The sequence below is a fragment of the Colletes latitarsis genome, chromosome 14 (assembly GCF_051014445.1).
Source record: "Colletes latitarsis isolate SP2378_abdomen chromosome 14, iyColLati1, whole genome shotgun sequence".
Classification (NCBI taxonomy): domain Eukaryota; kingdom Metazoa; phylum Arthropoda; class Insecta; order Hymenoptera; family Colletidae; genus Colletes; species Colletes latitarsis.
In genome coordinates, this window is record NC_135147.1 from 14,289,368 (window position 1) to 14,305,088 (window position 15,721).

General features: G+C 44.1%; 2 protein-coding genes across 2 annotated transcripts in view; one reads left to right on the plus strand and one right to left on the minus strand.

The window, feature by feature from the left end:
• Positions 1 to 15,721, minus strand: part of LOC143349808 (activator of 90 kDa heat shock protein ATPase homolog 1) — a 117,880-nt gene that overhangs the window by 18,035 nt on the left and 84,124 nt on the right. The gene's annotated exons all lie outside the window — the stretch shown is intronic.
• On the plus strand, positions 12,225 to 15,324 carry LOC143349652 (uncharacterized). Its single transcript, XM_076781061.1, has 4 exons — positions 12,225 to 12,839; positions 13,208 to 13,374; positions 15,132 to 15,160; positions 15,231 to 15,324. Exons 1-4 carry the CDS (start codon positions 12,233 to 12,235, stop codon positions 15,322 to 15,324), a joined length of 897 nt encoding a protein of 298 aa, XP_076637176.1. The 5' UTR covers positions 12,225 to 12,232.

Consider the following 15,721-nt stretch of genomic DNA (forward strand, 5'->3'; position numbering starts at 1 on the left):
GAAAATCATTCACATTATATCAATGTAAATGAAGCGGTCTTTCCATCAGAGTTAAATACAAAATTTTGTAATTTCTGTGAAAACAGAATTTTCATTAGATGTACATGGTGTTTAAAATTTTTATGTTTTGACTGTTTTTACGAAAAATACCATCCAGATTCATGTACTTCATATATTGAAAATAACACATGTTAAATGTAATTGGTAAATTCAACTTTAAAAAAAAATATTCGAAGATCAGACAAAAATATAATGTCACATTTAGTGTACGATTAAAATATAATTAAAAAAAAAAGATTTCTTTTAGCAGGATTCGAACCTGGAGAGGAAAAGAAGCTCAAACTTGCAATCAAACACCTCGTCATTCACACCATATTACTTATTGGTGAATTTGGTTCTATTTTTGAAGATAAGGAGCTGTAATAACTTTAATAATATCTTGCAGTAAAACTTAACCCAAAATCGGGTACCATTTCAACTTTCCCTTATTAGAATCGAGTTTTCAATTTGTTTTAGCGAAAATCCCAGCCGGTTAAACTGCTTACTGCTGTTTTTAATTACCAAGCATTTATTTCTCAATTAACCCTTTGCGAGTAAAACTATTTTGCACATTATTCTAAAACATTTGTGGTATTCGTTTTCAATGCGATTTAAGTAAGCATATAATGTATAAGATTTCATTTAAGTTTTTCTTCTCTAGAGAAGATAAAGAAAAAGTTTATTTAATTTTTTTTACATAAAATTGAATTCGTCCCAAGATTTATATGAAACACTTAAAAGATCTTTTATAAATTACGCCTATGTATCGGAACAACTATGAAACAAGAGATATAATCATTATTATCCATGGGCTGATTATAATCAAAAACTAATCGGACTTTGAAATGAGAACATAAAACTTAAATGTAAAGTTCCATTTAAATTTATTCAGCCATTTATATTCAATCGTATTAATAATATACATATGTACACTCATACATAGGAATAATAAAAAAAAATTTCTTTTTTTTCAATAATTAAAATATGATCAGGGGGTCTTAAAACGTGTATTTCCGTAAAATAAATTTTACAAAATTTTTTTTCCATTATGGGTACTTTGCTTATGTGCGCCTACATAGGTCGGAAAATAAAAATGCCTGGGCAGTCGAGAATCACGGCTCGAGATTCCAAATCGTATGCCGTTGACGGGGGTCGGATTTCAGTTGTTAAGAGCGAGAAGGCAAATGTGAGCCTTTCTCTCTCGACTCCCACGAGGCGGACCGAAATTACTTCGGGCAGCTTCGGAATAATCGAGAAAGAGGCATGTGTCAGTTTGCCTTTGTTGACTTTCCGAAACTCCACGAGCTCACGTACGCGTGATCTGCCATGTGTGAGTATCGCACCGAGTGCTGAATCTGGCATCTATGACCTCCCGTCTACGGCATACGATTTGGAATCTCGAGCCGTGATTTTCGACTGCCCAGGCATTTTTATTTTCCGACCTGTGTAGGCGCACATAAGCAAAGTACCCATAATGAAAAAAAATTTTGTAAAATTTATTTTACGGAAATACACGTTTTAAAACCCCCTGATCACATTTTAATTATTGAAAAAAAAGAAATTTTTTTTTTATTATTCCTGTAATGAGCGTACATATGTACACTCGTGACGGTATTTATGTTGACACATGCATTTCATCACAAATATACGAAGAAAAGTATGATAATATTAAAATAGAAATAATTTCTAATACAACCACAGTTGTTAACGGTTATTTACTTTATTTTTATAAGAAATTAGGTATTTTTGATATTGTATATATACACATATAGTAATAAATACAAAACAATTAACAAAACTGAACAACAGTAATTAAGTTGACAATATATGCGACACAACGTTTTAATTTTCAAACGTAAAATTAATAAGATGTTTGGTAGCCCTTCGCTTTTATAACTTCTAAAAGCCGTTTTGGCATACTTTCGATTAGATTTTCTAACGTATTAGAGCTTATTTTAATCCATTCCTGTTTCAATGCTCCAATGAACTCTATTTTTGAATATCTTTCATTGTGTGTTACTTGGCGGTCCAATTTTCCCATAAATGTTCGATGGGGTTTAAGTCTGGACTTTGGGGCGGCCAGGAAAGCAAATTTATTTTTTGTTCATAAAAAAATTTTTTGGACACTTTTGAAGTATGTTTGGGATCGTTATCCCGTTGAAAAATAAACGATTCGATTTCTCCGAATTTTTCAATGGAATCAAAAAGATTTTCTTCTAGCAGCTGAACATATTTTGCACCTGTAAGTTTTCCTTCAATAATGGCTAAATTGCCTACATTTTCATTACTAAAACAACCTCATATCATTACGCTACCCCCTCCATGTTTTACCTTTCTCCATACATATTTTCTTCTGCTGTTCAATTTTAATTCAAACTTGGATTCGACACTCCAAATGATCGATTTCCAGAATGAAAGTGGTTTTTGTATAATACTCTTGTGCAAATTTTCACACCGCTTCAATTCGTTGACTTTAGAAATGTAAGGACGTTTTCTTGAAATTCGACCGTGTGAATTACATTCGTGTATTCGAGATTTTATTTGTGTAATTCCAATCGGTCAACAAAGATTTTCTTTTATTTCTTTCGCTGTAATAAATGAATTTTTGTTAACTTCTGTAAGAATTGCTCTGTCTTCACGCCTAGTAGTTTGTCTTCTTCGACCCGTTCTAGGTAAATTTTCCGCTTTTTCAGTATTTTTGAGTTTTTTAAATATTTTTCTAACTCCTTCTCTTGATATACCGAAATCAGAAGCAATTTTTTGTAGGAAATCACCTTTTACTCGTCTTTTACACATATACTGCGGCTCGTGCCTCTGAAGTTAATTCACGTGTTTTTGGCATACAACTGAAATATGTTTTTCAACTTTACTGTTTTTATAAAATAACGTTAACACATACGGAGAAGGTTAATATTTTATCTACAGAATGAAAATGTACATATGTCAACTTACTTTTCGACCACACAAAAATGTACTAGTTCTGCAAAGTACTGAATATTTTTGTAGGAAATGAAATTAAAATAGAATAAAAGATGTTAAGTTTATTTGAACATGAAATAAAATAAAGGTGGTAAAAAATATAACTCGCTACGTCTTAACTCGCTCGTGTCGACTCTTCGACGGTTCGCTCGACTCTGCCCTTTTTTCCCAGGGCCAGCCACGTGCGTCTTCCAAACGAATGACGCCACACGCAACATAGACGGCATCGGCATCGATACCCTTGCATAAACAATCATTCGGCTCCAAGCATTCGTCGCTCACTCATACCACTCATGATTCACACATACCATACACATACCACATATCACATTTTCCACAAACGTTCACTCTTCTGCTTCTGCTTTATATTGATGCATTGTTGGTATTTGATACGTAAACAGTTCGGTCACCATAGCAACAATGGTCAAATATATAAGGTACCAGTTAACACAAAATATGCAAATCGTCAGAATTTACGAATGTCAACATAAATACCGACGCGAGTGTATATTATTAATACGATTGAGTATAAATGGCTGAATGAATTTAAATGGAACTTTACATTTAAGTTTCATGTTCTCATTTCAAAGTCCTGTTAGGCTTTGACTACAATCAGGCCATGGATAATAATGATTATACCTCTTGTTTTATAGTTGTCCCGATACATAGGCGTTATTTATAAAAAATCTTTTAAATGTTTCATATAAATAGTAGGTGAGAGAGGTGCGTTCTGAGTCAACGGGCGAGGGGGGTGGGGGGAGGGGAGAACCGTAAGCGAGGGGGGTGGGAGGTCCGCCGGGTGGGAGTGCGGGGGGTAATTAGTAATCTATAGTAATTAGTAAATTGAATTTCCTACAAAAAAAACATTTAAGTGATGTTAAAATTCCGTTTTTCACGAAAAATATTCACTGGAATTTAATCAAAATTTCTAGTATCTTGTACAGTTCAAGTACTTCTACTGCATCGGGATTTTACATATACGTGTATCCGGCAACCGCTTTTGTGAAATAATAACAAATTATATAAACAACATTATTATTTCACGAAGCGTTATTTAAATATATAACCAAACCTAACCTCATACGTCAATAATATTCACTGCTAATTGAGTTTTAATAGATAGACATTTCTTGAGTCTCGTATAAGTAGTTGTGAACGAAGCCTTTACGTTTCTCGATCATCATTTCGGGGGGGGGGGGGGGGGCAGTTGTTCTGCAACTTTACCAAAATATAAATATATTCGAAAACTATGCAGCTGATAACAAAATGTCATAAGACATAAATTGTTAAAAATTTAATTTTCTACAAAGGTCTCTTGATATTTTGCCATATTTCGCATAGTTACAGAGATATTTGCAGATTTATAAAAAACAGGAAATCTAGTTTAGTGACTAAACCAGGCCCATTTGATACCTGTGACATATACATTTTTTCTTAAAATGACCCCAAGGACACAAATTTAACCGCTAAACAAAGGGCCACGGAAATCTTAATCTCCCCATCTATACCATTGAGCAAAAGAAGGTGCTACCGATACGAGTCACCGATAAGAGGATGGAAAGGCATGTCAATTTATTGTATTTAGAAGGAGCAAACGACGTATGACAATTCGCGTGGATCAAGAACTTATCTCGCCTCGTGGGCACACAATTGAGTAAACATAATGGCAGAAAATACTTTTGCGATAGGTATGTATATAATACATTTTTTAAATATTTTATATTAGATAAAAATTATGTCTCTTATGTTGGAAATTCTGACACTTTCCCGTAAACATGAGGCATGACAACGGGCAAGGCGTCGCGCAGGCGTCGCACAATTTTAGACGTTTTCACGCGATTATGGCAGTGCGTATCTGAGTGAAGTGATCGATTTTGTGTCTGGTTAAATACCAAACAATGGGCCGATCGAAAGGGAAGCGACAGTGTTCGCGAGATTGTTCACGGAGACGTTCGCGCGAACGTGAACAATCAAAGAATCGAGGGGGTGATGAATCGAGTGCGAAGGTGCGCGACCGCTCTCGAGATTGCTCGCGGAATCGCTCTCGGGACTACGCGAAGGACCGCGTAGAAAACCATTCGCGGGATCGTTCGCGGGATCCTTTGCGAGACCATTCGCCAGACCGCTCGCGAGATCGCTCTCGGCATGGACAACGCGGGTCGAGAAGGAGTCAATCACGAGACCGACACCGCGGATCGAGCCATGGTCGAAGGGCGGAAGAAATCCGTAGCCGCTCTCGTGACCGCGTGCGAGATCGCTCGCGCCGACGGGACGGTTCGTCGTCCGAGGATCTGCGGGCCACAGTAAAACGTCTGCAACAGGATCTGGAAAGCGTGCGGCATATACCGTTGTGGGACGAGTTCGCGGTCCCGAAGTTCGATCCGTCGCGGGACGACGCCGACATCGAGCAGTAGATGCGCCAGGTCGACCGACTCGCGCGACGATATCGGTGGAATGATAATTATACGGTCATTACCGTTGCCCGCGGATTAAAAGGGCACGCGCGTCGTGTATACGACGAGGAAATGAGGGACGACCAGTCGTGGGAAGCGGTAAAACGCACGTTGACTCGGCGCTTCGTACGACCGCTACCATTCGCGCGATTGCTAAGAGAAGCAGCGAACTACATGGCGAGCCCCAGACAGAAACTAGGGGACTATTGTTTTGAGAAACTGTCCAAGTTGCGGGCCTTGAAACTGAGCATCCCGGACGCGAGCTTGGAGGACGCGATCATCGGCGGTATCGGGGACGAGACAATCGAGCGGACGATTCGATCCAACCGATGAGGACGCGAACGAACTATACGCCGTCATGAAGGAGATGGGTACGATGCCACGAGCAACGGCTCAGAAAACGATGGCGTTACGACCAGCGATGATCCACCATGGGCTTGGGGGTAGACAGCCCGAGCCGACGGCTCCTACGACGGTAGCAAAGACGACGATGCCTGCGACGGGGGAGGCAAATCCACGGCAGGCAGTTACCTGTTTTAATTGCGGCGACATCGGCCACTTCTCCTCCAGGTGCCCTAAAGGAGCCACGATTTGTCGACAATGTAACAAGCGGGGACATCTGGAGCGGTTCTGCGCGCGAGTTAAGCGGGTGACCTTGATACGGGTGTGTCCAAACAATATGTACTCATTACCGGCCACGATCAATGACCATAAAATCACGTGTCTCGTGAACACGGGAAGTTCGTGCACGCTTATCCAACGACCGGTAGCGATTCGGCTAAACGTCGAGATAATCAAAGACGGCGAATTGGAATTGCGAGGTTTCTCCGGATCGGGGGCCGTTAGCGATTCGTTCGCTAACATTATTATTCGAATTATGGAAGCCTCGGCGAAGGTGCGAGCCATCGTTATCGACTCAGAAGCGATGCACTACGAGGCGATTATCGTCCGGGACTTCTTAGATCAGACGCACGTGATGCTGATCAAGAATCGAGACGGCGTCACGATAGGGGAGCTGCCGCGAATCGAAAGTATTCAGCGGGATACCGTGGACGCGACGGAAATCGACGGAATGCAAGAACTCGTTTTCGGAGACGTCGACGAGGACGGGAGACGACCATGCGAAGATTTGGTAAGGAGGTATGAGGGCCGAGTCTCAACGTCGATGCGAACGCTTGGGAAAACTAACGCTGTACAGATGGAGATTCGTTGCACGACAGATATTCCGGTCTGTTACAACCCGTACCGTATGGCAGAGATCAAACGCGGAATTGCGCGGAAAATTATCGAGGAGCTGATGGACAACGATATCGTGAGGGAATCTGTATCACCGTACGCGAGCCCGATTACCCTAGTCAAGAAGAAGACGGGCGATTATTGGTTATGCGTGGATTACCGACGCTTGAACGCGGTAACTGTCAGGGATCGGTATCCGTTACCCTTAATAGAGGACCAGATCGATCGATTAGGGGGTAATAAATATTTTACCGCTCTGGACTTGGCGTCCGGATACTATCAGGTACCGATGAGCGCCGACTCAGTAGAAAAGACGGCCTTTATTACCCCGGATGGGCATTACGAATTTCTACGAATGCCGCTCGGGCTCACGAATGCCCCCGCCGTTTTCCAACGACTGATCAACACAGTTCTGGGGCCGTTGAGGAACTCTGTAGCCTTCCCGTACATCGACGACATTATCATACCGTCGACCACCATCTCGGAAGGACTGCAGCGGCTGAAATTGGTGCTGGACAAATTGCGAGACCACCATTTAACCCTGAACCTGGACAAGTGTTCGTTCCTGATGACGACGATTGACTATCTCGGGCGAGAGATAAGCGCGGATGGTGTTAAACCAGGACGTAGAAAGGTGGAAGCCGTGATGGTCATGCCAAGACTAACCTGCGTCCGAGAAGTTTGCCAATTTCTCGGTTTGGCGGGATATTTCCGTAAGTTCATCAGGGACTATGCGACCCTGGTGACGCCATTGACAAGATTGACGCGGAAAAATGCGGCGTGGACCTGGGGAGCGTCACAGGAGGACGTGGTCGTGGCGATTAAGGAAGCGCTCACGACGCGGCCCATTCTCGCGATTTTCAATAGCGCGCTCAAGACGGAACTGCATACCAACGCCAGCTCATTGGGATTAGATGCTATCCTGTTCCAGTTTACAGCATAGGGTGAGCGGCAGATAGTAGGATACTTCAGTAAGCAAACGACCCATGACCAGAGTAAATACCACTCTTACGAGTTGGAGACAATGGCTGTGGTGCTTGCTCTCCGACATTTTCGCGTATACCTGCTCGGGTTGAATTTCACGGTCGTCACGGATTGCAACGCGCTCCGTACGATATTCACCAAGAAAGACTTGATACCACGTATCGGACGATGGTGGTTGGAGGTACAGGACTTCAACTTTGCCGTCGAATATCGAACGGGGGCAAGAATGCAACACGTCGACGCCCTCAGTAGGAACCCTGTGCCAGGAGTGGAAATTTATTCGGTGGATGTGACGGAGGCGGACTAGATTTTGTCGGCTCAATTGCAGGATGAGCAGTTAGGCCGATTCCGCGAGATACTTAGAGAGAATGTACGGAATGCTGATACGAAGCAGTACTTCTCGAATTACGTATTAAAAGGAGGTAAGATTTACCGACGCTTGGAGAACAGACACACTGCGTAGGTTGTACCGCGCGCGGCGCGTTTTCAAGTTTGTCGATTGTGCCACGACGATGCGGGGCACCTAGGATTGGAAAAGACTCTGCGACGGATCCGCGAGAATTATTGGTTCGCGGAAATGGCACAATTCGTAAAGAAGTACATTAGATCGTGTTTGAGTCGCGCCTATTATAAACAGACAGCAGGGAAGAAACAGGGGAAGCTCTACCCTATTGAAAAGACCCCGATACCCTTCCACACGTTGCATGTCGACCACGTCGGCCCATTCGAGACGAGTGCTAAAAGAAATAAGTACCTGCTGGTCATTGTGGACGCCTTCACGAAATTTACCATCATCGAACCCGCGAAGGACATAAAAGCGAAGCGTGCGGTAAAAGTACTGTTGAGTGTCATCTACCTGTTCGGAGTACCGGCTCGGATTATCAGCGATAGGGGTACCGCTTTCACAGCACGGACGTTTAAAATATTTTGCACGACCTACGGGATCCGCCACATTTTGAATGCAGTTGCTACGCCACGCGCCAACGGACAGTGCGGGAGGTACAATCGAACGATCGTTGCATCGCTAGCCGCGACCGCGGCCGACAGAGAAGCGGATAGATGGGACGAGTACGTCAAGCAAGTGCAGGGCGCCATTCCTGAGGGGACCCTCCTCCCGCCAGGCGGCGCCGGGTCGGACCGGTTGGGGGTAGGAGTGCCTCCCCCTATCGGTCCGACGCAAGGGGAGGCACCCTCGGCGGTCTGGTGCGGCCATGAACGCCCGGCCGCCGAGGGGTGGAAACGGGGTTGCGGGCGGTTGCGAGTTGGGGCTCGCAGCCGCCACTAAACGCGGCCCCGGGACGGATAGCGGCGGGATGGAGTGGCCCCGTCCCGCCGCTATGAGGCAGTGTGTCTACTGGGGGGACCGATTGTCCCCCCGGGGGATGGGCGCGAAAGCGCGGGCACGGGGAGGATACCGGAAGAATGCTTCGAGCGATTCCCGGTATCCTCCCAAAGCGTGCCGAAGGGTCACCGTGGGGTTTTTAGTGGGTAGGTCCCGCGCCTGTCGTTGTACGGGCGCGGGGAATCCCACACACCCCTCCCACCTCTCCCCAAGGAGGTGAGAGGGAGTCTTTCGAAGATTTTCCCCACGACAAAAAAAAAAAAAAAAAAAAAAAAGTGCAGGGCGCCATGAATACCACGTATAATGAAGGTATCGCGGCGACGCCCACCGAAGCACTAATGGGGTACAACGCAAGGACGGTTGCGGAGGCCCGACTTCTGCAGGAAGTGCAGACCGAAATGCAACGATTGGATCTCGGCGATTTGCGGGATAGGATTACGAGGCACATCACGGAAGACCAGAAACAGCAGAAAAGGCGCTACGATAAAGCTCGGCGGGAAGCGACGCAGTATCGAGAGGAGGACCTGGTGATGGTGGAGATCACCAGCGAGCGGGTTACGGGAGAAAGCAGGAAGTTTTCCCCAAAATTCAAAGGACCCTTCAAGATCCACCGGGTACTCGGGAACGACCGATACAAGGTCGAGGATTTAAGGCAGGGAGGTAGACGGGCCAAGACGGTGGTTGCAACCGGATGGCTGAAGCCTTGGGTCACGGCCATTGAATGATCATTGCCAGACTGTTTATAGTTATGTTTCAGGTAGTTGACGGGTTTCGGATAGGGATGGGCCCGCGACCATGGAAGGTCGGCGCCGTCGCCGGCGGAAACGAGGTCAACGAAGGGTCCCCGAGCTGAGTGCAGCGGTGCTGATGTGCGAGCTCCGCCGACGGGATCCCGACGTCGTCACAATTTGTTGTGCGACCGTTTGAGCCATCACGCCGATAGTGATGCCTAGCCACTATCGGGCTATCGATGATGACGAACTCGATGTCATGACAACGGTGATGTTGTTGCCGCCGTTGTCTGACTGTACTGCGCCGTCATGCCGATGGTGATGTCTAGCCGTCATCGGATGACGATGAATTCGATACCACCGTAATAGTGAGGACCTAGCCACTATTACGTGGTTGTACCGAGCCAACATGGCCACGAGTAGAGTTGCAGTTGTGCGACAAGGAGGATCGGAGCAGTCAACGTCGTCGGAAATTCAAGGACGTCGACGAATGTCTTGCGACGAGGCACCGCTTCGAATCGTCAGCAGTTAACCGGAGTTGATCTACGCCGTCGACAGAAAAAGGGAAAAAGGAGAAAACGCCGGATAACCGTGAATCTTTCCGAAAAAGGGGAGTATCGTCGAAGGACGAACCTTTTGTCACTTGGAGAAAGGACTCCGTTGAAAACTTTGGGCCAACCACGATATATTGGCTAGATACTCAGGCCAGGTTTTTGATTCTCTTGTTACAGAAAGCGGCTTAGACGACGACCGGAACGTGAAGGGAGGCCGCATGAGGACAAGCGGAATTGCAGGCTGGCCGAGTGTTGGAAATTCCGACACTTTCCTGTACACATGAGGCATGACAACGGGCAAGGCGTCGCGCAGGCAAGCGGACCCCAGCGACGAACGCCAGGTCCCGCCATAAACCACCCCCAAAGGCCCTTAAAAGGCCTTCGTCAAGAGGGCTGCATGGCGATTTGGGCGAGACCAGGAAACACACTTGCTATCGAACAATTAACAGCGACGCATCGTGCTCAGCTCCGCAGCTTAGCAACGTCTTTATTGTATTTTTAGTATTGTTTGTCTTACACTTACTGCAGATGCTTGTACTACTTTAGTTCCAATGAGAAGCCGGGAGCTCACACCGTGGATTGTGAGAAGATGAATAATTGCGCAATCATATTACCAAATGATGACAGCAAGTGGCTCAGCTTCAGCAACTACAGCAGGAAAGAGCATGTTCCGTTTATCGTGTATGTCGATCTGGAATGCATCCTGGAGAAAAGATTTTGATTAACAAGCGTCAAGATACACATACCAGCATCATCGAGTATTTAGTGTGGGATACTATGTGCGGTGCTCGTACGACGACTCGTTATCTACGTTTCCATGTCGTCTCGATCCTGATTGCGTGTCATGGTTTGTGAGAAAACTCCAAGATTTGCCACATCGTGTAAAGTCCATTTTATCGACCAATGTACCCATGGAAAATTTATTAACTGAACAATTGCAAAATTTTAATACTGCAATACACTCTCATATATGCGAAACACCGTTTGCGCAAGATAACAAGCGGGTACACGATCATTGTCATTTGACCGGTCGGTACAGAGGTCCCGCGCATTTAAATGACAATCTAAATTATAAAGACGCGTTTGCCATTCCCGTGGTCTTCCATAATATATCTTGTTATGATTCACATTTTATTATCAAGGAGATAGCCACAACATTCGAGGGTGACGTCACTGTATTGTTGATAATAAAAGAAAAGTACATTTCATTTACAAAATACATTGAAAACATGGATGAAGAATCGAACTCGCGCAAGAGCATAAAATTGCAATTCATTGATTAGTTTAAATTTCTAAATACAGGTCTCGAGAAATTGGTATCTTTTCTTAGTAAAGATAAACTTCAAATTACATGGGCTGAGTTTCAAAAATTATCTGCGGAAGATTTTGATTTATTGACACGGAAAGGTGTGTTTCCGTACGAGTGCATTGACTGTGTCGAAAAGTTGGACCAATCATGTTTGCCATCGCGTAATTCATTTTACAGTTCCTTGACTGGTGATACAGTATCCGAAAATGACTACGCGCACGCCGTGAACGTGTGGACACGGTTCTCCATTCAAACGCTCAGTGAGTTTAGCGATTTGTATCTAAAGACGGATGTCTTGCTGTTGGCTGATATTTTTGAAAATTTTCGCAATAGTTACATCACAAGTAACGGACTCGATCCCGCGTACTATTATACTCTGCCAGGTTTTACGTGGGATGCCATGCTGAAGCATATACGTATCAATTTCGAAGTTCTTACCGATATCGACATGGTCCTATTCATTGAACCTGGTATACGCGGTGGTTTAAGTCAATGTTCCAACAGACGCACACGAGCCAACAAGTATGTACATGCAGTCGTACGATCCATTGCAACCATCGTCATATTTAATGTATTTCAATGTAAATAATTTGTACGGCTGGGCAATGTGTCAACCATTACCATACGCCAATTTTCAGTGGGCTAACAACAAAGATATAGATGTATTGGCCATAGCGTTAGACTCATCGACGGGGTATATTTTGGAAGTCGACCTGGAGTATCCACAACATCTGCATGAAGCGCACACAGATTTACCGTTCTGTCCAAGGCGTGATAAACCGCCTGACAAGTGCCAAGAAAAGCTCCTCGCGACTCTATACAATAAGAAGCATTACGTAATACATTACCACAATCTGCGGCAATATATTCGTAACGGCCTTCGCGTAACTGAAGTTCACCACGTATTACAGTTTTCACAATCTCCATGGCTTTGCGATTACATCGAACTAAATACAAAGTTTAGAACTCTTGCTACAAATGATTTTGAGAAAAATTTATACAAGTTAATGAACAATGCAGTGTTTGGTAAAACTATGGAGAATGTGCGCAATTATGTAGATGTAAAATTAGTAACAAAATGGGAAGGGAGATACGGTGCGGAGGCACTGATCGCTAAACCAAATTTCCACAGTCGCAGCGTATTTTCGGAAAACTTAGTTGCAATCAAACTGCGTAAACTGCCCGTAAAATTTAACAAACCAATCTACGTAGGTATGTGCATACTAGATATACCTTGCTTAGGTCATGGTGGGCCATGTGCGCCGGGCCCGAGGACTTCGACGACGCAGGGCCATAAACGGAGGGTCCTTGAGGACATTCCCCCCCCCCCCCCCCCAAGGGGACCTTTTTGGAACAAGGGAAAGTCAGTCTTGACTAACCATCGCGTTGGAAAAGACCTACAACAACCCTACGGATTTCCGTGTATCATCATTTTTCAAATATACGTCTTACACATAGCAATAAATGTAAAATTATGTACACCGATACAGACAGTCTAATTTACCACATCGAGTGTGACAATATTTATAAACTTATGATACGTGATATTGCCCGCTTTGACACGAACGATTATCCCACAGATAATCGATATGGTATTTCATTTGCTAATAAGAAGGTATCAGGTTCAATGAAAAATGAAAATAATGGTGCGATTATGACCGAATTTGTCGGACTGAGAGCAAAGATGTACGCCTTGCAAGTCGATGGCAAGAAAGATACGAAAAAGGTGAAAAGTATCAAGAGTAATGTCAGCGCGAACTACAACAATTGATGATTATGTGTGTGGCGTCGCCTCCCATGCTCGCCACCAGAGGGGTCGCGCTCTCACAAACGCTCGACCGACCTCTCAGTTGCTATACAGGGTGTCCCGTAAATAGTGTAAGAGCCGGAAATGTGGGGTAGCTGAAACGATTCTGAACAACAATTTCCTTTGCAAAAATGTCGGATGGAGCTTCGTTTTTGAATTATTAACGAAAAACACTGACGAATCACGGCGCTTGCCTGCCGCGCGCTCAGGGCCGTCCGAACTAAGAGAGCCACCGTGTCGGGTAGGTAGCAAGATGTGCATCGGAGATACGTCGAGGAACGAATACAAATAATTAAAAATACTACCACTGCAACTGTTACCTCTGCGGATTGGATAAATCAGCCAGCTAAATCGAATTTATTAATTATTTGTATTCGCTGTTTCCAAGGAAGAAGGAATAAAATGTGGGAAGATGCTCTCGGAATTTTTAGGAAATTAATTCTTCGCACCTGAATGACGCTTCTCGCCAGAGTGTGTTAAAATTAAAATAAGAATTATTTTCAGAAAATTAAAATAAATACGGTAAGAACCATTTGTAATCGTTTGTTATTAAAAACTGTACTGGAAAAGCAGGCTGGATTTGTGCGTACCGAAACATTCTTCGCATGCAAGGGATTAATAGAGAATTAATTGAAATTCGCCTTACCCATTTACTTGCAAGTTGCAATAGGGCCGGTTAGTGCACCCCTGTCAATCATGGAAAGGTCGAAGACCCCAATAAAAATCAGCTGATGGGACGGCCCGGTCACTGCACTCGCTTCTTACCCCGAAAACACTTCACAGCACGGTCACTAGCACTTTTCACTTTTACATTTTCGGGGTAAGAAGCGGGTGCAGTGACCGGGCCGTCCCATCAGCTGATTTTTATTGGGGTCTTCGACCTTTCCGTGATCGACAGGAGTGCACTAACCGGGCCTTATTGTCAGCGCAGCAGAGCAACTTGCTAGTAAATGGGTAAGTCGAATTTCAATTAATTCTCTATTAATCCCTTGCATGCGAAGAATGTTTCGGTACGTACAAATCCAGCCTGCTTTTCCAGTACAGTTTTTAATAACAAACGATTACAAATGGTTCTTACCGTATTTATTTTAATTTTCTGAAAATAATTCTTATTTTAATTTTAACACACTCTGGCGAGAAGCGTCATTCAGGTGCGAAGAATTAATTTCCTAAAAATTCCGAGAGCATCTTCCCACATTTTATTCCTTCTTCCTTGGAAACAGCGAATACAAATAATTAATAAATTCGATTTAGCTGGCTGATTTATCCAATCCGCAGAGGTAACAGTTGCAGTGGTAGTATTTTTAATTATTTGTATTCGTTCCTCGACGTATCTCCGATGCACATCTTGCTACCTACCCGACACGGTGGCTCTCTTAGTTCGGACGGCCCTGAGCGCGCGGCAGGCAAGCGCCGTGATTCGTCAGTGTTTTTCGTTAATAATTCAAAAACGAAGCTCCATCCGACATTTTTGCAAAGGAAATTGTTGTTCAGAATCGTCTCAGCTACCCCACATTTCCGGCTCTTACACCATTTACGGGACACCCTGTATATACACTCCTCGAATGACTTCCCAATATCCCAGTCGTCTAAGGCAGGGCCTGCTAGAAAGCCTTACTGATCAGTCCACTAGCAGGCCCGGACGAAACGCGCCCCCTCCTTTCCTTTTCCGTCCTCCTACGAATTCTCACGAGCAGCCCCACGCCGCAGCGAAGCAGCGCCACATGTGCAATGTTTGATGGGTGAGGTTGAAAAGATTTACCACCAATCGTGTATAAGATCCATGTTGCATGAAGTGTACACGATATCAGTCCGCACGATGATAAAAGATATATTGTACCATATTCGACCGAGACGCTACCATGGGGACATTATAAAATACCGCTTTAGACATAGTATGTAATAAAGAAACAATTTATACATATAGCTGAATTTACTACCAACATTCAGTATATTAATGGATCTGATAATGTCGTAGCTGATGCCTTATCTAGAATTAATACTATCGAAGCTCCATCACCAGTCGATTATGAAACCCTTGCAAAAAATCAAAATGATGCCGATCTTGCAATTCTTGTTGAAAGACCTAGAGTAAAAATGTCTAAACTTTTAGTCCCAAATTGTTCTACTGAACTTTACTGCGACATTTCAACAAACAAGATCAGACCTTACGTACTCGAAAAGTTCAAATTACAAATTTTTCAATCCGTACACAATTTTGCGCATCCAGGAGTACGTGCAACAACGAAACTCATCACCGATCGTTTCATTTGGCCCAATATGAAGG